This window comes from Chlorocebus sabaeus, chromosome 1 (assembly GCF_047675955.1).
Source record: "Chlorocebus sabaeus isolate Y175 chromosome 1, mChlSab1.0.hap1, whole genome shotgun sequence".
NCBI lineage: Eukaryota > Metazoa > Chordata > Mammalia > Primates > Cercopithecidae > Chlorocebus > Chlorocebus sabaeus.
Window position 1 is genome coordinate 17,209,958 of NC_132904.1, and position 25,814 is coordinate 17,235,771.

Below are 25,814 nucleotides of genomic sequence, written 5' to 3' on the forward strand. Positions count from 1 at the left end.
TATGGGTAAGCAGGGGCTGCTGTCTATGTAGGTATAGACATGCATGCACACACACAAACACACACAATTTTATACCACGTTAAAGTTTACGAAGTTCTTTCACATATGATCGGGAGTAATACTCAAACTATTTTAGCCAGTCGGGCACAGGTTCTGATGAATCAGGATGAGCATCGGTTTGCAGCCCTACAAACATTAATACATTTGGCATCTCACCAATCCTGAGAAATGGGCACTGTTACTATTCCCATCTGATATCGTTTGGATCTTTGTCCCTGCCAAATCTCATGCTGAAATGTAATCCCCAGTGTTGGAGGTGAGCCTGGTAGGAGCTGGTTGGATCATGAGGGTGGATGTCTCATGAATGGTTTAGCACCATCTTTGAGGGCTGTCCTCACGATAGTGAATAATTTCTCAGGAGATCTGATTGTTTAAAAGTGTGTAGTGCCGGGCGCGGTGGCTCACGCCTGTAATCCCAGCACTTTGGGAGGCCAAGGTGGGCAGATCATTTGAGGTCAGGAGTTTGAGACCAGCCTGGCCAACATGGTAAAACTCTGCCTCTACCAAAAAATACAAAAATTATCCGGGCATGGTGGCACATGCCTGTAATCCCAGCTACTCAGGAGGCTGAGGCACAAGAATTGCTTGAACCCAGGAGGCAGAGGCTGCAGTGAGCCAAGATCATGCCATTGCACTCCAGCCTGGGAGACAGAATGAGACTCTGTCTCAAAAAAAAAAAAAAAAAATTAATGTTTAGCCCTGTTCACCACTTTAAACAACGTTTATATTGCTTGTGTGCAGGTTACAGAAGTAGCTTAAGCAAAGAAGGGCTTTATTATGAGGACACTAGAGTGCCTCATAGACCTCCCCTACCGAGGGCAGGGCCACAGCAAGGATTCCCCAAGGCCTGGCACCAAGAACTGGAAAACCACCAAGAGCCCAGACCAGCTGTTTCTCTTTCTCTCTGCACATCTGCTTCTTGGTTCTCTCTAGCAGGCCACCCTTCTCTGCATCTCCGTGACCTTCTCATCAGTTTCCCTGACCTCTATTTCATGTTGTTATAGTGACTCCTAGTCCATTTTGAATCCCAATTCCCAAGCCAGGCATGGTGGCTCACACCTGTAGTCCCAGCACTTTGGGAGGCCGAGGCGGGTGGATCACCTGAGGTCAGGAGTTCGAGACCCGCCTGGCCAACATGGTGAAACTCAGTCCCTACCAAAAATACAAAAAATTAGCAGGGTGTGGTGGCGGGCGCCTGTAATCCCAGCTACTTATGAGGCTGAAGCACTTAAACCTGGGAGGTAGAGGTTGCAGTGAGCTGAGATCATGCCACTGCACTCCAGCCTGGGCAACAGAGCAAGACTCTGTCTCAAAAAACGAAACAAAACAAAACAAAATAAAACAAATCCCAGTTCCCAAAGGGAATCTGATTGGCCCAGCTTGGATCCCATGTCCACCCCTGGTCCCATCAATGTGGCTAAAGGAACAAGGTCATATGGTGTAAAAATGGCTACCACCTGGTGTAGTGATGCACACCTGCAGTGCCTGCTACTCAGGAGGCTGAGGGGGGAGGACTGCTTGAGGCCAGGAATGATACCAGACCAGGCAACATAGTAAGACCCTGTCTCTTAAAAAAAAAAAAAAAAAGGTTGAAGGTGGGTGCCTACTTCCTTTAAGCAGGAGCTGCAGGAAAAAAATGAAATAAAAATGTTAAAAGGCTACCAAGGCCAGGTGCAGTGGCTCACGCCTGTAATCCCAGGACTTTGAGAGGCCAAGGCAGGTGGATCACGTGGTCAGGAGTTCGAGACCAACCTGACCAACATGGTGAAATCCCGTCTCTACTAAAAATACAAAAATTAGCCAGGCATGGTGGCGTGCACCTGTAATTCCCAGCTACTCAGGAAGCTGAGGCAGGAGAATGGCGTGAATCCAGGAGGCAGAGGTTGCAGTGAGCCAAGATCACGCCACTGCACTCCTGCCTGGGCGACAGAGCAAGACTCTGTCTCAAACACACACAAAGAAAAGGCTACCAAAGAGCACCTCCACTGGAAAGCAGATGCACAGTTGGGGGTAGCATTGAGTTGAGCAAATGCCCCAAAAGTTATCTACTATGGTCACGGAGGACATGCAGAATCAGGGTTCCAACCCGGTGTCCAGACTCTCAGAACAGAATGCTCTTTCCATAGGATCACTGATACCCCTGTTCCCACCATCCAAATGCATGCCTGCTCACACCACACTAATCCTTAGAAGCCAAGGGATATCCCTGCAGCCCTAGAAGGACTTGGGCCAAGGGCTAAGATTCAATTTCAGCTGTGGCTAGGCCTCCTACCCAGATGAAGGAAGATCCCCTGATTGATTCGTGAGAGTATTGATGAAATTGGACAGGAAAGTAGAGGAAAGATAAAAACCTGCCTTCAGTCATGAAGCCCCAGACTCCAGCCTGCTTCTTGCCCTCTGGTTGTCTAAGGCCTCCACTTGGGGGCCATTGAGTCAGTGGTTGATCCTGTGGGAAGCACTGCATGGTGCCATGGTAAATGGCAGGAAGATCTGCAGGGAACCTCAAAACCAAAGGCCTGCTCAGAGCAGGCGGGAAGCCGGAGTCAAGGAGCCGGAGATGGGCAGCACCAAAGGTTGCCAGGCTGAAAAGCCAGGGCTGACACTGAAAGACAAGGTGTGTAGCCAGTGAGAGAACCCAGAAGGAGAGGGAGAGAGAGTGAGCAGGAAATAGATGTGGACACACTGCTGGACACCTCCCTCCAGTCGCTGCCTGGACCTGGCTCTTAAGGACAGTGGCGGGAGGGGGCACAGGAGGCTCACACATTGCAGGTGGGAATAGAAACCAATCCAGTCTCTCTTGAGGCAGTTTGGCAGTATGTATTAAAAGCCAGTGTGGCTGGGCGTGGTGGCTCACACCTGTAATCCCAGCACTTTGGGAGGCCGAGGCGGGTGGATCACCTGAGGTCGGGAGTTAGAGACCAGACTGACCAACATGGAGAAACCCCGTCTCTACTAAAAATACAAATACAATTAGCTGGGCATGGTAGCACATGCCTGAAATCCCAGCTACTCGGGAGGCTGAGGCAGGAGAAGCACTTGAACCCGGGAGGTGGAGGTTGTAGTGAGCCGAGATGGTGCCACTACATGCCAGTCTGGGTGACAGAGCAAGATTCCGTCTCAAAAAAAAAAAAAAGAAAAAAGCCAGTGTTTTCAGGCACAGTGGCTCACACCTATAATTCCGGCACTTTGGGAGGCCAAGGAGGGTGGATTGCTCAAGCCCAGCAGTTCAAGACCAGCCTGAGCAACATGGCAAAACCCTCTCTCTGCTACAAAAAAAAAAAAAAAAAAAAAAATTAGCCAGGTGTGGTGATGCACGCCTGTAGTCCCAGCTGCTCTGGAGGCTGAGGTGGGAGGATCGCTTGAGCCTGGGAGGTGGAGATTAAAGCAGCTAAGATGGTACCACTACACTCCAGCCTGGGTAACAGAGCCAGATTCTGTCTCAAAAAAAAAAAAAAAAAAAAAAAAAGATTAGTTGGGCACGGTAGCTTATGCCTGTAATCCCACCACTATGGGAGGCCAAGGCAGAAGGACCATTTAACCCAGGAGTTCGAGACCAGCCTGGGCAACATAGTGAGACCAAAAAAAAAAAAAAAAAAGAAAATTAGTCACGTGTGGTGGCACGCATCTGTACTCCCAGCTACTTGGGAGGCTGAGGTGGGAGAATTGCCTGAGCCCAGGGAGGTCAAGACTGCAGTGAGCCATAATCACACCACTGCACTTCAGCCTGAGCAACAGAGTCAGATTCTGTCTCAAACAAAAGAAAAAAATAGGCGGAGGCAGGATGCAGTGGCTTATGCCTGTAATCCCAGCAGTTTGACAGGCCAAGGCAGGAGGATCACTTGAGGCCAGAGTTCAAGACCAGCCTGGACAACATAACAAGACCTCGTCTCTACAAAAGAGTTTTTAAAATGAGTAGGGCATGCTGGCACGCACATGTAGTTCTAACTACTCGAGGCTAAGCTGGGAGGATCACTTGAGACCAGGAGTTTGAGGCTGCAGTGACCTACGATTGCACCACTGCACTCCAGCCTGAGTGACAGAGTGAGACCCTGTCTCAAAAGAAAAAAAAATTCTCAATATTTTCTTGGGCACAAAATGCAGGACAAAAATAATACCATTTTACACAGAGAAGAAAACATTTTAATATATGCACAGAGATAAGTTAATGATGTACCAAAATAATAGGCGATGAAATTTTAGGTAATTTTAATACTTTTTCATGTAGTTTATTTCCATTTTCTAATTTTTCGATACTTACTATATATTATTAGTATAATTAAAAATAATAACAGAGGCCAGGCCCAGTGGCTGATGCCTGTAATCCCAGCACTTTGGGAGTCCGAGGTGGGTGGATCACCTGAGGTCAGGAGTTCAAGACCACCCTGGCCAACATGGTGAAGCCCCGTCTCTACTAAAAATACAAAAATTAGCTGGGCGTTGTGGTGGGTGCCTGTAATCCCAGCTACTTGGGAGGCTGAGGCTGGAGAATCGCTTGAATCCGGGGGGCGGAGGTTGCAGTGAGTCGAGATTGTGCCATTGCACTCCAACCTGGGCGACAGAGTGAGACTCCGTCTAAAAAAATAATAATAAGAGAAAAGAAATTAACATACGAAAACTTTTCTCATCAAGAAAGAGAGAAGTGGGCCAGGTGCGGTGGTTCACAGCTGCAATCCTAGCACTCTGGGAGGCAGAGGTGAGAGGATTGCTTGAACCCAAAAGTTCAAGATCAGCCTAGACGACATGGCAATACCTCATCTCTAAAAAAATTTAAAAATACAAAATACAAAAACTAGCCGAGCATTGTGGTGCATGCCTGTAGTCCCAGCGACTTGGGAGGCTGAGGGGGGAGGATCACTTGAGCCCAAGAGTTTGGTGCTGCAGCAAACCATAATTATGCCACTGCACTCCATCCAGCCTGGGTGACAGAGCAAGACTCTCTCTCTCTTTTTTTTTTTTTTTTTTAATATTTTCCCTTAAGATTCTGTCTCAAATTAAAAGAGAGAGAGAGAGAAGTGGGACCAGGAGCAGGATGGGGACAGGTGATCAATCAAGGAATGATTTCTGAGCGCCAGTTGTGTATGGCGCCAAGTGGTTCAGCACATCCCAAGGAGTCAACAGTGTGATAGCAACAAGTCACCAGGAGGGCAGGAGACAGCTACAGGCTACTGCTGAGACTATGGGGGCACCTGGACCACCAGCAGCCTTTTACTTCCTGCCTAACTGGACCTGTGATCAGAGATAGATTAAGACAAGGCAGGCTAGGGCTGTGGACAACAGAAGCTGAAGAAACAGAGATGCAGCCAGAACCAGGGAGAACAAAAAGGCCAGCTATGATGGATGAGAGCCAACTACATCAGTGAGAATTTAATTTAGCAGAAAAAATAAAAATAAAACACTCGACTTCATACTATCCACTGTGATAGGTGCTAAGGATAGAGTTAACCAAAACAAGCAAGGTCGGCTGGGTACAATGGCTCATGCCTGTGATCCCACCATTTTGGGGGATAGTTTGACCTCAGGGGTTCAAGATGAGCTTGGGCAACTTGGCAAGACCTCATCTCTACTAAAAATTAAAAAAAAAATTAGCAGCCAGGTGCAGTGGCTCATGCCTGTAATCCCAGCACTCTGGGAGGCCAAGGCAGGTGGATCATGAGGTCAGAAGTTCGAGACCAGCCTGACCAGCATGGTGAAACCCTGCCTCTACTAAAAATGCAAAAAAAATAGCAGGGTGTGGTGGTGTGTGCCTGTAATCCCAGCTACTCAGGGGACTGAGGCAGGAGAATCACTTGAACCTGGGAGGCGGAGGTTGCAGTGAGCCAAGATCGTGTCATTGCACTCCAGCCTGGATGATAGAGCAAAACTCTGTCTTTAAAAAAAAAAAAAAAAAAAAAAAAAAAATTAACCAAGTGTTGTGGCACTTGCCTGTAGTCCCACTGAAGTGCGGTTACTCAGGAGGCTGAGGCAGGAGGATTGAATCCTGGAGGCTGAGGTTGCAGTGAGCTATGATGGCACCACTGCACTTCAGCCTGGGTGACAGAGGAAAAACCTATCTCAAAAAAAACAAAACTAGCAAGGTCCCTGTTTTCAGGAAGTTACAGTCAGATTAGGGGGCAGGCAGAGAAAATGTATCAATCAATAAATAAACCTATATAACAAGAAAAACATCAGATAGTGATAAGTGCTATCTATTTTTTTTTTTTTTTTGAGACGGAGTCTCGCTCTGTCCCCCAGGCTGGAGTCCAGTGGCCGGATCTCAGCTCACTGCAAGCTCCGCCTCCCGGGTTTACGCCATTCTCCTGCCTCAGCCTCCCGAGTAGCTGGGACTACAGGCGCCCGCCACCTCGCCCGGCTAGTTTTTTGTATTTTTTAGTAGAGACGGGGTTTCACTGTGTTAGCCAGGATGGTCTCGATCTCCTGACCTCGTGATCTGCCCGTCTCGGCCTCCCAAAGTGCTGGGATTACAGGATTGAGCCACTGCGCCCGGCCTAAGTGCTATCTATTTTTAAGCTTCATCCAAATATCCTCACTGTCTTCAAAAAGCAAATGTCATAAGGAAGAATAATATCATAAACATCCATCCAGGCATTGTGGTTTATGTCTGTAATCCTAAGCACTTTGGGAGGCTGAGGCGGGCAGACCACTTGGAGCTAGGAGTTCGAGTCTAGCCTGGGCAACATAGTGAGACGCCCCCTGCCTCCTGCCATCTCTATAAAAAAAATTGGCCAGGTGCAGTGGCTTACATCTGTAATCCCAGCACTTTGGGAAGCTAAGGCAGGCAGATGACTTGAGGCCAGGAGTTCAAGATCAGCCATGGCCAACATGGCAAAACCCGTCTCTACTAAAAATACAAAAGTTAGCCAGGTGTGGTGGTACAGGCCTGTAATCCCAGCTATTTGGGAGGCAGAGGCTCAAGAATCACTTGAACCCAGAAGGCAGAGATTGCAGTGAGCTGAGATCACACCACTGTCCTCCAGCTTGGGTGACACTACCTATATACATATGTAATATGTAATATATATACATATTATATATATTATATATGTATTATATGGTATATATTACATATACATAACATATATGTAAATATACAATTATATATAATTAACCTTTTATATATTACATATAATTAAACCTTTTATGTTTATATATATAATTTTATTTATTTATTTATTTATTTATCGAGACAGGGTCTGGCTCTGTTGCCCAGGCTGAAGTGCAGTGGCACATTCTCCACTCACTGCAACCTCTGCCTCCCAGGTTCAAGGCATCCTCTCACCTCGGCCTCCCAAGTAGCTGGAACTACAGGTACATGCCACCACACTCATCTAATTTTTGTATTTTTTGTGGAGACAGGGTTTCACTGTGTTGCCCTGATGGTCTCAAATTCCTTAGCTCAAGTGATCTGCCCGCCTCAGCCTCCCAAAGTGGTGGGATAACAGTCGTAAGTCACTGCGCCTACCCCCAAAATATTTTTTACTGCTTTTTTTTTCAAACTAGGATCCAATCCTGTATTTGGTTGTTTTTACTTCTAAGTATCTCTTTTATCTATATCTCATCTACATCTATATCTACATGTATATCTATAGATATAACTCTATTGTTCAAATGACTGTTCCCAAATGTCATGTACCCAGAAAAAGGACGCATCCTAGCCAGACGCACCCAGATAAAACCGAGGCTATTTGTGGGTAGCAAATGCTGCAGCGTGGTCCTCCCCTATCCACTGGTAAGAGATGACTGATTACGGGTAAAATCCGTGACTTTGGAGAAAACCAAAGGAAACCCTATATGCGGATCAGCCTCGTAGGAAAAGGACTATAGATATGTAGTTTCTCTCTCCCTCCACCTTTCTTGTATAATTCAAAGAGGCAAATGGGTGTAATGAGAAGAACAGAGGCAGATAAGACTTTAACTCTAGCTCCATGACTGTAAAGCTATATGACCTTGGGCAAGTCTTTCACCTCTTTGAGTTTCAGTTTCTTTATCTGTAAAGTGAGGACAATGCCCATTTGAAGTGTTATTGTGAGGGCAAAATGAATTAATTTATACAGAATGCCCATCACGGTCCTTTAATTCTCTGTAAAGCTTAGAGCAGATATTGCTACCTGATTACTACATCCATTTCCTTTTCTTCCTGGGGACCCAGCTAGACTACATTTGCCAGACTCCCTTGCAGATAGATGTTGCCCAGTGCTCAAGCTCTAGCAGTGAAATGTGAGCAAAAGTGTGCTTTGCAAGCTATTTCCAGGCTTAGCCCATAAAACCTTTTATGCTTATGGGCCCAGGGCAACCCTTCAAATGACCTGGTGAAACTGACAGAATCTCTATGTGTCTGGATCCCTGAATGACAATGTGGAGTACAGCTCTTGTCAATAAGAGACATCTGATTTGGACTCTATGTGAGCAAGAAACAAACCTTTATAGCATTAACCGATGAGGTTTTAGCTGTTACAGCAGTTAGAATTGCTTTAACCAACACGAAGCTCAATGTGACAGATGAAGTCATTACTAAAAAGGAAAACCTGTTGGGTGCGGTGGCTTACAGCTGTAATCCCAGCACACTTTGGGAGGCCCAGGCAGGCAGATCACTTGAGGTCAGGAGTTTGAAACCAGCCTGGCCAACATGGTGAAACCCCGTCTCTACTAAAAATACAAAACTTAGCCAGGCATGGTAGCACACGTCTGTGGTCCCAGCTACTCGGGAAGCTGAGGTAGGAGAATCCTTTGAACCCAGGAGGCGGAGGATGCAGTGAATAGAGATCACACCAACGCACTACAGCCTGGATGACAGAGCAAGACTCTGTCTCATAAATAGGTGGCTTTGGGAAAACCATATAGGGAACCATACAACTGTTAGGGGGGATATTCACATTTTAATATTATATTTCATCAATTTGCAACACTGCTTTTTTTCACATTTTTACACCAATGTGTAAATTGATGTGCAATCGAAGGCATCTCAAATTGCTGATGAATTGCCGACAGCCAGGTCATAGTCATTGCCTACACGTGCACAGGGCTGGTCACAGCTCTTCCTCTTGCAATCCTTTCCCTTAAGCTATGTGCACTGTTAGCACTATAGGTATTGAGTTTAATCACTACTTACAATGTCTTCAAAAACATTCCACACTGATTCGGCACTGAAATGAAAAATTATTGTATGCTAATAAGGGTAAGGAAACAAGCAGTTTGATATACGATAAAAATCTATGTCTAAATAAGACTTAAAAGAGTTCTTTTAATATGCATAAAATGAAAATTTTAAGTGATAGGAAAGCTTTGTGTCATGGTTTTTCTATTTCTTAGAAACTCATCAGTAAGGGTGTGGGTTACAATTAATGGTGACTTAGATTTGGTGAAATTGTCAATAATGTAGACATGTCAGTGATTTTAACCCAGGAAGGAATCCAGTGTAAATAATAATAACAAAAAAAATTCCCATATGTTGAGAGCCAAATATACACAAAATTCATGCTTTACTCATATCTTATTATTTATCCATCATAATAACCCCATCAGATGGTTACTTTTTTTTTTTTTTTTTAAGAGACAGAGTCTTGCTCTGTCACCCAAACTGGAGGGCAGTGGCATGATCTCCGCTCACTGCAACCTCCGCCTCCCAGGTTCAAGTGATTCTCCTGCCTCAGCCTCCTGAGTAGCTGGAATTACAGGCATGCGCCACCACACCTGGGTAATTTTTGTATTTTTAGTAGAGATGGGGTTTCACCATATTGGTCAGGCTGGTCTTGAACTCCTGACCTCATGATCCACCCACCTCGGCCTCCCAAAGTGCTGGGATTACAGGCATGAGCCATGGTGCCCAGCCCGATGTTTACTCTTATATATGATTGCAAATTGTCCTAAGTGCTAGGAGAGTGAATAACAGGGAAGGAAAACGTAATTAAGATTAGGAGGAGAAGCCTCCCTAAGGAAGTGACGAGACTGGAAAGTTAACAGTAGGCAGCATTTATTGAGCACTTACTATGGACCAAATACGATTCTAAATTTACCATGTTGACTCACTCAATCCTCCCCAAAACCCTAAGAAGATTATTATCAGCTCCACTTTACACAAAAGAAAGTCCAGACAGGAGTAGAGAAGTTGCATAACTTGCTCAAAATAACTCAGGTTACACATTACGGAAGATAAGCCTAGAATTGGAACCATGGCAGTCCAGCTCCAAAATCCGTGCATTTTACCACTTCACCATCATCTCTCAGTAGACACAGATGAACAGTGTCACATGAGTGAGGCATCCCCCTCTTTATCAATCAGGGTGTCAGTAAATGATCTGGCTACAAGCGAAGACTTCAGAGATTGACGTTCAAAGTCAGGCTCTGCAACTGCTCAGCAAGGTATTTTATCTTTCTATGCCGCGGTTTCCCCATTTGTTGTGATTACATGAGGATTAATGAGTTGATACACATATAGAACTTAGCTCATAACCAGAAGATAAACGTTAAGTAGTCTTATTATCTTCACACAATGCTCATCACAACCCAAAGGAAACAGAGCCAGAGAGGTTTAGGAATTTGTCTAAAATCACACATTTCAAGAAGGGAATCAGGATTTGAACCTAAGTCTGTTCACCCGGAAGTCCTTTCTTTATATATTACCCATGAAGCTTTCCATTAAAAATGAGTCAATGGAGCTGGGTGCAGGGGCTCATGCCTGCAATCCCAGCACTTTGGGAGGCCGAGATGAGAGGATCTCTTGAGCCCAAGAGTTCAAGACCAGTCTGGGCAACTTGGTGAGATCGCCACCCCCGCCCCCCACCACCCTGCCATCTCTATGGAAAAATAATCAATTAATTAATTAAAAAATGAGCCAATGGTTTAGGTCTTCATTCCTAAAGATTTCCATTTAGAAAGGAGATGCTAAATCCCAATGTGACACCTCATTTTAACATCCCGAGTCTTAATCAACAGTAAGCCTCTCTCATTGCAAATCTAGTTTTCAATTGTTTTATTTTTGAGGCCATTTTCTCTTTGAGAAGCCCAAAGGAAGAGAGAAACTCACCAGTTTCTTTCTTTTCTACCCTTCATATAAGGTATTTCACATTTCCCAACCTATGTTGAGAAGGCTGGGACATTTTAGAGTCAAGCACAAAGCAGGTGCTCAAGACTGGGTGTGGTGGCTCTCATCTGTAATCCTAGCATTTTGGGAGGCCGAGGTGGGCAGATCACCTGACATCAGGAGTTCAAGACCAGCCTGACCAACATGGAGAAACCCCATCTCTATTCAAAATACAAAATTAGCCAGGAGTGGTGGCACATGCCTGTAATCCCGGCTACTCCAGAGGCTGAGGCAGAAGAGTCGCTTGAACCCGGGAGGCAGAGGTTGCAGTGAACCAAGATTGTGCCGCCTGGGCAACAAGAGCAAAAGTCCATCTCAAAAAAAAAGTAGGTGCTCAACAAAAATGTGTTACACAAATGAAGAAACAAGTGAGAAATCTCTAATGTACTTCACAGATCAGATGAACCCTACACTGTTCCGCCCCTGCCTACTCTGCTTGCTTTTCTTTGTTTTTGTTGTTGTTGTTGCTGTTGTTGTTGTTGTTGTTGTTGTTGTTGTTTGAGATGGAGTTTCACTCTTTTTGCCCAGGCTGGAGTGCAGTGACCCGATCTCAGCTCACTGCCACCTCTACCTCCCTGGTTCAAGGGCTTCTCCTGCCTCAACCTCCCGAGTAGCTGGGATTACAGGCACCCGCCACAATGCCCAGCTAATTTTGTATTTTGAGTAGAGACAGGGTTTCTCCATGTTGGTCAGGCTGGTCTTGAACTCCTGACCTCAGGTGATCCACCTGCCTCGGCCTCCCAAAGTGCTGGGATTACATGCGTGAGCCACCGCACCCAGTCTGCTTGCTTTTCTTTGACTCCCATGTCTTAACCTCAGTGTTTCTCAAACAAGAGTGTTGCAATGGCATTCTGAGGACATTGTGGAGTTGAAGTGGCCTTGGTATGTGGTGACATCCTAGGTTTCTTCATTCCTCATTCCCTTGAGACACTTTTTGACCAAGAGGATAGAGTGGAGTTATCTTCGCGGGCAGAATTGCTAAGGATGAGAATAGACAGGGGGATGGACGTGCACCCGCAGCCCTCACACATTGTAACAGTCGGTCAAAGTCACCAGATGTCACAGGCAGAGGAAGGCTGGAGCCCTACTAGACATTCACTGTAAAGTCAGGAAACCTGGCCGGGCGCGGTGGCTCCCATCTGTAATCCCAACACTTTGGGAGACCGAGGTGGGCAGATCACTTGAAGTCAGGAGTTCAAGACCAGCCTGGCCAACATGGTGAAACCCCAACTCTACTAAATATACAAAAATTAGCCAGGCATGGTGGTGCATATCTGTAATCCCAGCAACTGAGGAGGTTGAGGCAGGAGACTCACTTGAACCTGGGAGGCGGAGGTTGTAGTGAGCCAAGATCATGGCATTGCACTTCATCCCGGGTGACAGCGTGAAACTCCATTTCAAAAAAAAAAAAAAAAGACAAGAAACCTGAGCCCAGGGAGTATAGGTCAGACTCTTTTGGTTGCAAATAATGGAAATCCATCTTAAATAATCCTGAGGGAAAAAGAAAGGCATTGTATTGCTCACATCACTTGGAATTTCAGGGATGATGCTGGTTTTAGATACGAATGGATCTAGACATTCAAATAGGCCTCAACTTTTCTCCCTCTCTGGCCTGTTGTTTTTCTCTCTGTGTTTGCCCATAGCAGCCCCTCAGCAAGAGGCTTTCAGTAAATGACAGCTGCTGACAGCCCTCAGATCTTACCCTTCCAGTTGCAGGAGTTCTAGCCCTTATGACTGTGTTTAAGTTTGGGGCAGAGAGGAGGGGTGGTCCCAAGGGAGGAAGTAGGAAACGTTTCCTTTTGTCAAAAAATCAAAAGTGTTCTCAGAAGCCTTCCCTTAGGTCTTATTGGTAAAGCTGCAAGCGGGGCTGGGAAAGTGGGAAACAGAGTGTCCTTATTGGCTTAGATATGTAAGAATCTACCACCTGGGGCTGGCCATGTGGTCACCCTCAATGAAACTGAAACTGGTGTTTCTTTTTCTTTTTCTTTTTCTTTTTTTTTTTTGAGTTGGACTCTTGCTCTGTCACCCAGGCTGGAGTGCAGTGGCGCCATCTCGGCTCACTGCAACCTCCACCTCCTGGGTTCAAGCAATTCTCCTGCCTCAGCCTCCCAAGTAGCTGGGACTACAGGGGCATGCCACCATACCTGGCTACTTTTCTTGTATTTTTATTAGAGATGGGGTTTCACCATATTGGCCAGGCTGGTCTCGAACTCCTGACCTTGTGATCTGCCCGCCTTGGCCTCCTAAAGTGCTGGGATTACAGGTGTGAGCCACTGTGCCTGGCTGTTTTTTTTGTTGTTGTTGTTTTTTGTTTGTTTTGTTTTTTTTGAGATAGAGTTTCGCTCTTGTTGCCCAGGGTGAAGTGCAATGGTGCAATCTCGGCTCACTGCAACCTCCACCTCCTGGGTTCAAGTGATTCTCCTGCCTCAGCCTCCCGAGTAACTGAGGTTACACGTACCCACCACCACACCCAGCTAATTTTTTGTATTTTTAGTAGAGCCAGGGTTTCACTATGTTGGCCAGGCTGGTCTCAAACTCCTAACCTCAGGCAATCCACCTGCCTCGCCGCCTCCCACAGTGCTGGGATTACAGGTGTGAGCCACCACGTCCAGCCTCTTTTTCTTTTCTTTTTTTTTTTTTCTGAGATGGGTCTTGCTCTGTTGCCCAGGCTGGAGTGCAGTGGCACGATCTCAGCTCACTGCAGCCTCAACTTCCCAGGCTCAAGCAATCCTCCTACCTCAGCCTACCGAGGAGCTGGGACTACCGGCGTGCACCACCACACCCAGTTAATTTTTGTATTTTTTGTAGAGATGGGATATCACTACGTTGCCCAGCTGGTCTCAAACTCCTGAGATGAAGCAACCCTCCTGCCTCGGCCTCCCAGAGTGCTAGGATTACAGGCATGAGCCATAGTGCCCAGCAAAACTGGTATTTCTTTAGCCAGGAAGGAGGGAGACTGCATTGGGTAGATCACTAAAGGTGTCTACCACAAGAAAATATTGTGAGGCAACCTCACCAGATCTTGTTTTTGCTTTTTTGAGACTGAGTCTCGCTTTGTCACCCAGGCAGGAGTGCACTGGCATGACATTGACTCACTGCAACATTCGCAGGTTGAATCATCTCAGGTTCAAGCGATTCTCCTGCCTCAGCCTCCCGAGTAGCTGGGATTACAGGTATGCACCATCATGCCCGGCTAATTTTTGTATTTTTAGTAGAGATGGGGTTTCACCATGCTGGCCAGGCTGGTCTCAAACTCCTGAGCTCAAGTGATCCATCCCCCTTGGCCTCCCAAAGTGCTAGGATTACAGGAGTGAGCCACCGCACCCGGCCACCAGATCTTGTAACAAGGATGAGGAGAAGTTTTGCAAAAGTGGAAATGCTAGCTAGCCAGAAACAACTAATGTGCACGTTAGAGTTGGGGAACAAGGAGTGAAAGCCAGGAAAAGTGAGTTGAATCAGGGGACGTGGGCATGACTCGAAAGGAGAGGATGGTCCAGCTGTGGACAACACCTGCTGGAACATTAACAGGAACATACATTTCTTATCTAGAGGTTATTCCAGAGCAGGAGCACAACAAATACAGAAAATTCTGGGTGAGCAAGTGACAGGCTCCTCATTACACAAAGAGCCTAAGTTTTTTCTGCTGTTTTTGTTCAATCCCCACTCTGTTCTCCAAGGTGGCCCTAAACCAAATGAACAAAGATGCAGCTCTGGCCAGGCATGGTGGCTCACACCTGTAATCCCAGCACTTTGGGAGGCCGAGGTGGGCAGATTACCTGAGGTCAGGAGTTGGAGACCAGCCTGACCAACATGGTGAAATCCTGTTCTCTACTCAAAATACCAAAAATTAGCCAGATGTGGTGGTGAGCACCTGTAATCTCATCTACGCGGGAGGCTGAGGTAGGAGAATCGCTTGAACCCGGGAGGTGGAGGTTGCAGTGAACCAAGATCACACCATTGCATTCCAGCCGGGGCGACAAGAGCAACACTCTGTCTCAAAAAAAAAAAAAAAAAGATGCAACTCAGAGGCACCAAGGAAAGACATGTTCAAAAGTCCTCAGTGGCACCCTACCAGCCATGAACTCCAGTCCAAATTCTGAATCTGGCCTTATTGTCCTCTCCAGCCTCATCTCTCACTGTAACTCCTCCTCCACCCACTTACAGCAGCTCCTTGCAGCTCCCTAAATCCAGCCCAGACTTTCCTGACTCCAGGATTTTGTCCCTGCTGTCTTCTCTGCCCTTTCCTAACTGTGATGTCTCTGTGCCTCCGTTCTCTTATCTATAAAATAGGAAGTTCCTCCCTTACAAGGTATTGTGAGGGTTACAAAAATGAAATAAAACATGTTACATGCTTAGAATACTGCCTGGCACACTTTAAATGCTCACTACATGTTAACTATTATTATTATTCATGAACCACTAGTTGTTTGTCCGCTTGTTTGTTTGTTTCCTGAGATGGAGTTTCACTCTTGTTGCCCAGGCTGGAGTGCAACGGTGTGATCTCAGCTCACTGCAAACTCCGCCTCCCAGGTTTAAGTGATTCTCCTGCCTCAGCCTCCCGAGTAGCTGGGATTACAGGTGCCCGCCACCACGCCTGGCTAATTTTTTTGCATTTTCATTAGAGACAGGGTTTTACTATGTTGGCCAGGCTGGTCTTGAACTCCTGACCTCAGGTGATCCACCCGCCTTGGCCTCCCAAAGTGCTAGGATTACAGGCGTGAGCCACAGCTCCCAGCCTGTTTGTTGTTTTCAGAGATCGTCTCTCTCTGTCACCCAGGTGGGAGTGCAGTGGTGCAATCAAAGCTCACCGCAGCATCTACCTCCGGAGCTCCAGCCATCCTCCTGCCTTAGCCTCCCAAGTAGCTGGGACTACAGGCACACACCACCATGCCCTGCTGACTCTCGGTTTGAAGTATTAACCAACTTGGTGCCAAGGCACTTGGCATCCACATCACAGTCCTTACCCATTTCTTCCTTGCCATATCTGTGGATGTGTCTGGAGTGAGCATCACCAGGCCCAGGGTAATGCAGGTGGCTCCCGTGGCGTCTTGCTCAACTTTGTCGTGGGTGTGGCAAGCACACAGCTGTTTGACCTGAGATGGAAGCCGGAACCTGTCCAGAGGCCGAACCTGTCCATCCAGGACAGCTTGGAGAATGGAGTGCTAGGCTGGGCAGAAAGTTCCCTCTTGCTGGCCGAAGGTTCACATTAGAAAATGGAGCCCACCCACAATTTCACAACGAAGCTGTTAGGAAAGTCAGACAGATTCATCCACCAATGGTGTGCGGTTAAGGCCTGGCGCCAGGAATCTCCCCCAAAAAGGCAGGAACCTGCCGCTGCAAAGAGATGAGGATTGAGCCTCCCTCCTGGGCCCAGGAGCAGTGACTCAGCAGGAAGCCAGCCAAGGCCTGAGTCACTCCCTCCCCTACAACCACACCCAGGGCTTTCCTTAAGGGCTTGGAAAATTCACTGGGAGCTGGAGGTACAAATCTTTGGTACCTGGGGCTACCCAGGCTAATGAAATCATTTATTTAATGATTTAATAACTTACTATTTAAGAACACAAACTCTGCCTTCCTCAGCAGCTGCCTCTGCCTCTTATGTAACCTGGAGCAAGTTTCTTATCATCTCTGGTCACAATTTGTCCATCTGTAAATGGGAACAATAACAGTACCTCCCTCCTAGGAGTGAGAAAGCTTAGAATGGTATGCGGCATGTCCATGGGGTTCCTCTAACACACCTGGTCTCACTTCAAGGCCTTTGTATTTGTTGTTTTCTTTTCCTTCCTCTCTCTCTCTCTCTCTTTTTTAAACACAATCTCACTCTGTCACCTAGGCTGGAGTGCAGTGGTGCCATCTTGGCTCACTGCAACCTCTGCCTCCCAGGTTCAAGCAATTCTGCCTCAGCCTCCCAAGTAGCTGGGATTACAGGCACGCACCACCACGCCCGGCTAATTTTTGTATTTTTGGTAGAGACGGGTTTTTGCCATGTTGGCCAGGCTGGTCTCAAACTCCTGACCTCAGGTGATCCACCCGCCTTGACCTCCCAAAGTGCTGGGCTGCAGGTGTGAGCCACCGCGCCTAGCCGCCACATTTGTTGTTTTCTATGCCTAGAACGCTTTTGCCTCAGACAGCCACATGGCCAGCTCTCTCACCTGATTCGGGTATTTACTAATTACTAATCTTCCCAGTGAAACCTACAATGGCCAACCCTTCTAACTGCTCCTCCTCTAATATTCCTTACCCCCTTTCCCACTTTTCCTCCTTAGTACTTATCACCATCTAGCATGTATCTTCTCTATTGATCTCCCCCCACCCACAGTGGAATTCAAGTTCCACTGTTGTCTGTTTTGTTCCCTGCTGTAGGTCCCCCCAAGACCTAGAAAAGTGCCGGCGCATAGCAGTTCTCAATATACATATGGGGGGCCAGGCCGGTTGGCCTGTTATTCCAGCACTTTGGGGCTGAGGAGGGAAAATCGCTTCAGCCCAGGAGTTGAAGACCCACCTGGGCAATATAGTGAGGCCCTGTCTCTACAAAATAAAAACTACAAAAATTAGCCTGGCGTAGGGGTGCCTGCCTACAGTCCCAGCTACTTGGGAGGCTGAGGCATGAGGATTGCTTGAGCTCAGGAGGTCGAGGCTGCGGTAAGCCTTGATCATAATGACTATACTCCAGCCTAGGCCCCAGAGCGAGAGACCCAGTCTCAAAAAAAAAAAAAAAAAGACTGGGTCCAGTGGCTTACATCTTCAATCCTACCACTTGAGAAGACTAAGGCAGGAGAACCACTTGAACTCAGGAGTTTGAGACCTGCCTGGGCAAGATAGTGAAAACCTGTCTCTAGTAAAAAAAAAGACCGGGAGCAGTGGCTCACGCCTGTAATCCCAACACTTTGGGAGGCCAAGGAGGGCGGATCACCTAAGGTCAGGAGTTCGAGACCAGCCTGGCCAACATGGTGAAACCCCATCTCTACTAAAAAGACAAAAATTAGTCTGGCGTGATGGCACACACCTGTAGTCCCAGCTATTCAGGAGGCTGAGGCAGGAGAATTGCTTGAATTCAGGAGGTGGAGGTTGCAGTGAGCTAAAATTGTGCCACTGCACTCCAGCCTGGGCGGGCAACAAAGCAAGACTCATCTCCCAAAAAAAAACCTCAGCCTGGCCAACATGGTGAAACCCTGTCTCTACCAAAAAATCAAAAAATTAGCCAGGCATGGTGGCATGTGCCTATAGTCCCAGCTACTCGGAAGGTTGAGGCAAGAGAATTGCTTGAACCCAGGAGGCAGAGGTTGCAGTGAGCCGAGATTGCGCCACTGCACTCCAGCCTGGGCAACAGAGTGAGATGCTGTCTCAAAAAATAAATAAATAAATAAATAAATAAATAAATTAGCCAAGTACGGTTGCAAATGCTTGTAGTTCCTGCTATTCAGGAGTCCGAGGTGGGAGAATCACTTGAACCCCAGCAAAACAAAACAACCAACCAACTATATGTGTGTGCATGTGTGTGTGTGTGTGTACATCTATGTGGAATGAATGGAAATGAATGTCAGCTTATTCACCATTTTTTTTTTGAGGCAGATGGCCAATAAATACTGTATGTGAATCAACAGATAGTGGTGAGAACCAAGGAAGCTTGCAACCCCCACCTAAAGGCATTTAAATTCAAATTTAAAAGATAATTTAGATTCAGCTGCATTTCCTGGTTCCAGTCTGTAACTGTAAATGTCTCTTATCTCCCACTTGATCTTTCTGATTTTAAAAATCCAAATATTAATATGATTCAGAGTCCTTTATTCTTCTGAAAATGTTTTTCCTCCACGAGGGCACTACGATGACATCAAGACCCCAGGTGGCTTCACAGGTCCAAAGTCAGTTCCAATCCTTACTAGCTGCCCTATGCTGGGCTAATGTGCTGCCCTTTTAATTCCTCCAAGATTCAGCTGGGGGTAACTCACCAGTGCCTTCCCAAAGCCTAGCAGAGCTTCTGACACAAGGGAATGAGTGAGTGAGTGAATGAATGACGTGATGGCTCACAGGAGGCAGTCACAAGGGCCCACGGTATCTTCTTAGTCTCCATTATTCAATCTTAGTCTCCATTATTTAATTTCCCATAACCTCCCAGGGAGGAACCACTGTCCAGTTGGAATCTCCCTCCAGGAATACTATTTCTCCCTGACTCCTCAAGGGTGAAGATCTGCTAAAAAGACACCCAATTTACATCACTAAAAAGAACTCCTAGCGCAGCCCGCTACATCTGCGAGGAGATTGGGGTGACCCCACCCGCGTCCCCAAAGACAATGGGCGGGTATTTGCCTCGTGTTCTCAGAAAGGCCCTCCTGGTGACTTTCCCAAACACAGCAAGGCAGCTCCAAAAATAGGGAGGCTTCGGTCCTAGACACGGAAATCTCCGGGACTCCTCCCACCGTCCCCACCTCCGCCACGTGGCATTTTCTCATTAAAAGAGAAGGAATTAAGTCCCCGTGTCACACCCTACCCCCCAACACACACACAGATGGAGAAATGGAGCCTACATGGCTTTAAATTAGAATTTTCACCAGCTGTGTGGCCTTGGAGTTCTCTGAGCCTGTCTTTTCAGCTGTGAAAAAGCAAGAATAATGGAGTGACCTGATTGATTGGTTGCTGGGAAAACTAAATGCAAACCATGCCTTCTCCCGACTCGCCCACCCCCAGCCTTAGTCCCTCCCCCTCCCTCTGTCTGTCTTCCCCCACCCCCTCCCACCTATAATAATTGCCATTATTAGCCTGGTGGGTGGCTCACGCCTGTAATCCCAGCACTTTGGGAGGCCGAGGATCACCTGAGGTCGGGAGTTCGAGACCAGCTTGATCAACATGGAGAAACCCTGTCTCTATTAAACATATAAAATTAGCCAGGCGTGGTGGTGCATGCCTGTAATCCCAGCTACTCAGGAGGCTGAGGCAGGAGAGTCGCTTGAACCCGGTTGGCGGAGGTTGTGGTGAGCCGAGATTGCGCCATTGCACTCCAGCCTGGGCAACAACAGTGAAACTCTGACTCAAAAAAAAAAAAAGAAAAGAAATAATACTAATTGCCATTATTATTATTAGGGTTACTCCAGTGAATGGGAAACCAAGCCAGCCAGCCCCACACCAGCTCTCAGTACCCACCACCACCCTGCCTCTTAAAGCAAAGAACTTGGAAAAGCAAATTCACTGTAACAGATACGTGTCTGTGCAGCTTAAGTGAGATTTCAGCAGACCCCGTGTGTGTGTGTGTGTGTGTGTGTGTGTGTGTTTTAGACAGATCTCGCTGTGCCATCCAGGCTGGAGTGCAGTGATGCGATCTCAGCTCACTAAAACCTCCGCCTCCCAGGTTCAAGTGAGTCTCCTGCCTCAGCCTCCCAAGTAGCTGGGATTACAGGCACCCTCCACCACGACCAGCTGATTTTTGTATTTTTAGTAGAGACGGGGTTGCACCATGTTGGCCCAGGCTGATCTCAAACTCCTGACCTCAAGCGATCGGCTCGTCTCAGCCTCCCAAAATGCTGGGATTACAGGCTTGAGCCACCGTATTCAACCATGATTATCCTTTTTTAAAAAAGTAATATTTTATTGAGCCTGGATCTTTCTCTGTCACCCAGGCTGGAGTGCAGTGGCATGGTCACGACTCACTGCAGCCTCAATCTTCCCAGCTCAAGTGACCTCAGCCTCCCAAGTAGCTGGGACCACAGGTGTGCTCACACCATCACACCCAGCTAATTTTTTTCTTTTTTGTGGAGATGAAGTATCACTATGTTGCCCAGGCTGGTCTCAAACTTCTGGGCTCAAGTAATGTTCCCTCCTCAGCCTCCCAAAGTGCTGGGATTACAGGCATGAACCACCTTGGCTGGCCATGATCATCATTTTTATAGAAGCCTTACATGATCACAGCTCATTGACGAAAGCGTGAATATTTTTAGGCAGTTTCTGCCAGAAACAATGGTGTGAAGACATCACAGGAATCACCTGACAGCCCCGCAACCTTGAACACATCACTCATTCTTCTGCTGACCCTGATGACAGGTTTCACAATCTGCTCATCTGTGCCTCCCACTAACTAACCTGCCAGCACCAAGGGCTGAGATGAGTTTTGCTCCCGCACGCAATTCCTGGTCCTCGGTGTCTAGCACCCAACAGTGTTGAATAAATACTGCTTGGCTGTAAATGTGAACAAAGGCCATCTAGAGAGGTTTTTTCTTGCCTCTCGATCCCTCCCCATCTGGGGATGGGGAGGAGTGGGGCAGAGCTTCCCACTTTCTTCTTGTTCCCCACCTGCCCACAGGGTCTTGAGAACTGGGTATCTGGCCCTCTGTAGCCTGACAGTTCTTCCTCTTTCTCTTTGTCATTGACAATACAGCCTTTGACCATTAAATGTGAAGTGGCTCTGAGGGTAGTGAATCTAGGACAGAGGGATCTGGAAGTGCAAAGGCTGCTTTAGAGTATAAGCTTTGCCGCTAACCTGCTGTGCGATCTCAGGCAAGCAACCACATTTCTAATCTGCAAAGACAGAAAGCCAGCATTCATTGTATGCTTATAAGGTGTTTAGGCAGGCATTCACACGTTATCTCATTTGCATTGTGAAACGAAGGAGTTGGACTATACAATTTCTAAATTGCCTTTTGGGAAAGGTTTCAGTAGTGGCTTTCAAAGCCACTCCTGCTCTCCATCTGCAGAAGAGGCTGTGCTGCCACAGAGAGCGCGCAGGATATGGTGCCAGGCCGACTGACCCGGCATTTGAATATCTGGTCTATCATTTACCAGCTGTGCCAACGTGGGGCAAGTCACAGTCGCACTCTAAGCCTCAGTTGCCTCATCTCCAAAATGGGGACAGTAATACGCCCTTGTGGGGCTGCCTGGAGGATAAAATGGGACAGCGTATGGAGGAGGCCAGCACTGCACTTGGCATATAGTAGGAATGGACCAATGTCCTCCCTGCCCTTTCCCCAAGAAGACTTGAAGATGAGTCTTGGTGCAAATTATTTCTGCTACCCCCTGAAGTCTTTGGCTTGGGTTTGGTTTTCAAGAAGGAAGCAGAAAGTTACATCTGATGGTCTAGAAGAGTACGGATAGGGAAGGTTTCATTTCTGTAGCCTCTGCTCCAAGCCAGTGTTGACGGTCATCACCCCGAATCCTAGCAAAGTCAGCCTTCCCTCAGGACTCTGCTACCCAAGAACAAATATGGTTCTTTAAAAAGTGTGCCCCTTCACTGTGCTAAGGTGCAGCCCAGAATCTGCATCACTTTTTCTGAGAGTCCCCTCTGGATCCCCCTATTTACAATTCCAGCCCCTCCCCGCCTCTGGCACATCCTCTGCTCCTCTTTCCTGCTTGATTTTTCTCCATAGCACCTATCATCAGAGAACACAGACACAGACACAGACACAGACAGACAGACACACACACACACAATTTCACCAGCATGAAAGCACTGTTATGATAGGGCTTGTGAATGCTGGATTCACTGTAGAATCTCCAGTGCTGAGAACAAGACCTGCATTCGTAGGCACTAAAATTCGTTGAAAGAATGAATCTGGCCGGTCGCGGTGGCTCACGCCTATAATCCCAGCACTTTGGGAGGCCGAGACAGGCGGATCACCTGAGGTGGGGAGTTCGAGACCAGCCTGATCAACATGGAGAAACCCCATCTCTACTAAAAATACAAAAATTAGCCAGGCGTGGTGGCGCATGCCTGTAATCCCAGCTATTTGGGAGGCTGAGGCAGGAGAATCGCTTGAACCTGAGAGGCGGAGGTTGTGGTGAACCGAGATCAGGCCATTGCGCTCTAGCCTGGGCAACAGGAGTGAAACTCCATCTCAAAAAAAAAAAAAAAAAAGAAAAAGAAAAGAAAGAATGAATCTGGGCCTGAGCTAAAGCCAAGCTCGCAGCTGTGGTCACATAATAATAAAATATCACGTGAGCCCCTCATTTTACTGTTTTGATTGAGATGAGGTGTCATAATATTTATAAAGGCCTCTCATAATATTTATTTGATCCTGCTGGGTGGGATGGCAGGTAATCTAGCTACTTGGGAGGCTGAGGCGGATGGAGCACTTGAGCCCAGGAGTTCGAGGCTGCAGTGAGCTATAATCACATGACTGCACTTCAACCTGGGTGACGAAGCAAGACCCTGTGTCTGAAAAAAAAATTAAAATAAAATAATCATATCAATTTAACCCTGTGCAGAAGGATTTGACTCTGTGTTTTCGAAATGAAGAAACCTAACTCAGAAGAAATATCTCTGGAAAACAAAGGAAACAGTTTTGGCCTCTTGGCCTTGGGCAAGTCACTTCCCTTCTCTAATCTCATTTTTCCTTATCTGTAAAATGAAAAGACTTGGACTGGGTCTCTTCTGGAGCTAAGACTTTAAATTCTTAAATCCTATCACCTGATTGTTAACCCTTTTTTTTTTTTTTTAAACAGATTATCGCCCTGTCATCCAGGCTGGAGTGCAGTGGCATGATCTCAGCTCACTACAACCTCCACCTCCTGAATTCAAGCAATTCTCCTGCCTTAGCCTGCCTTAGCCACACTCTTATAGCTGGGACTATAAGAGTGTGCCACCATGCCTGGCCAATTTTTGTATTTTTTGTAGAGACAGGGTTTCACCATGTTGGCCAGGCTGGTCTCGAACTCCTGACCTCAAATGATCTGCCCCACCTTGGCTCCCAAAGTGCTGGGATTACAGGCATGAGTCACCACACCCGGCCTGTTAACCTTTTAAAGACTGACTCAAATGATGTTACCCACAAACCATAATTTCAGAATAAGGACAAGCTGATACCTTGGTACCACCCGATCTCATTTCAGTTCAGACCCCGCCACCACTGGGACACATTCCAGCTGGTCTACTCAGGCACTCAAACAAAAACACACAGTTAGTTCTATGCAAGCATGAGTCGTTATCATTGTTGTTGTTATATGGTCAAAGCGGGCAATTTATTTAGTTTAAAAATAAATCATTCTTCACTTGGCTGGATTTTTTTTTTTTTTTTTTTTTTTGAGACAGGGTTTCATTCTGTCACCCAGGCTGGAATGCAATAGCATGATCTCAGCTCACTGCAACCTCCGCTTCCCAGGCTCAAGTGATCCCCCAACTTCAGCCTGCTGAGTAGCTGGGACAACAGGCATGCCACCATGCCCAGCTAATTTTTGTATTTTTTTGTAGAGATGGGGTTTTGTCATGTTGCCCCGGCTGGTCTCAAACTCCTGGCCTCCAGCAGTCCTCCTGCCTCAGCCTCCCAAAGTGCTGGGATTACAGACATGAGCCACCACGCCCGGCCTATGGATTTCCAGTAATCTCCTGACTCTCCTAACTGCCTACCTCTAGCACTCCTCTCATCCATTCTACACGCTAGTGTTAAGCAAACCTTGCTTTCAGGAAATCAGCATCTTTCAGCAGCTCTCTACTGCCCACAGAAAACAGTTAGAGGCTTTAGGCTACCATCAAGGCTCACCTCACCTCAATCTCGCCCTAATCCTTTCAAATACATCTCCCTGCCCCACTCACTTCTTTGTTTCACCAGAACTCTTTGTTCTAATCGGTTCAGCCCATCCCTCCATTCACTCAGTAACTGTTTATTATATCCCTACTTTTTTTTTTTTTTGAGATGGACTCTCGCTGTGCCTCCCAGGCTGGATTGCAATGGCGTGATCTCAGCTCACTACAGCCTCCGCCTCCCAGGTTCAAGTGATTCTCCTGCCTCAGCCTCCCAAGTAGCTGGGATTACAGGCATGTGCCACCACGCTTGGCTAATTTTTGTATTTTTAGTAAACACGGGATTTCATCATGTTAGCCAGGCTGGTCTTGAACTCCTGACCTCAGGTGATCCACCCACCTCAGCCTCCCAAAGTGCTGGGATTACAGATGTAAGCTACCACACCCAGCCTACATCCCTACTATTGCCAAACACTCATAGCTATAGGCACTGGTGTGATGAACAAGAGAAATTTCTATCCTCATGCAGTTTACATTCTAGAGGGGAAAATGGACGATAAACAAGCAAACAGGAATAGGATTATTGCAGACAGTGATGAGGGCCAGGCTGTGATAGCAGGAGCACAAGCAATGTCATGAATCAGGGTGAAGTGACAGAAAGGCACTGGGGCTGCCCTGGACTTAGTGGTCAGGAAGTCCTCTCTGTGGGCACACATTTGAGGAAGACCTGAGTAAGAAGGGGACAGCCATGCGGAGACCTGGAAGCAGAGTGTTCCAGACAAAAGAAAAAGCCAGTGCAAAGGCCCCTGAAAACAAGCTTCTCATGTCCTCGGGGTGAATTAAAGGAAGTAACGAGGGCAAGGGAGATTGGTAGGAGATAAGGTCAGGAAGGTGGGCAGGGGCCAGCTCAAACAGCCTGGCCAGGAGCTTTGATTCTCTTCCAAGTGCAGCGGGAAGCTGATAAAAGCTGATCACACAGGCCGGGCATGGTGGCTCATGCCTGTAATCCTAGCACTTTAGGAGGCTGAGGTGGGCAGATTGTTTGAGCCCAGGAGTTTGAGACCAGCCTAGGCAACATATGGAAATCCCATCTCTACAAAAAAATTAAAAAATTAGCTGGGCGTGGTGGCATGCGTCTGTAGTCCCAGCTACTCGGGAAGCTAAAGCGGAAGAATCACTTGAGCCCAGGAAGTCGAGTCTGCAGAGACTGCACCACTGCGCTCCAGCCTGGGTAAC

General features: G+C 47.1%; 1 protein-coding gene across 1 annotated transcript in view; it reads right to left on the reverse strand.

Moving 5' to 3' along the window:
- PTPRJ (protein tyrosine phosphatase receptor type J) overlaps positions 1 to 16,348 on the reverse strand; it is a 221,537-nt gene extending 205,189 nt beyond the window's left edge. Inside the window, exon 1 of the mRNA XM_073016259.1 lies at positions 16,102 to 16,348. Within this exon, the coding sequence (XP_072872360.1) occupies positions 16,102 to 16,146 (45 nt within the window). The 5' untranslated portion in view covers positions 16,147 to 16,348. The remainder of the gene's footprint in view (positions 1 to 16,101) is intronic.
- Between the last annotated feature and the right edge of the window lie 9,466 nt (positions 16,349 to 25,814).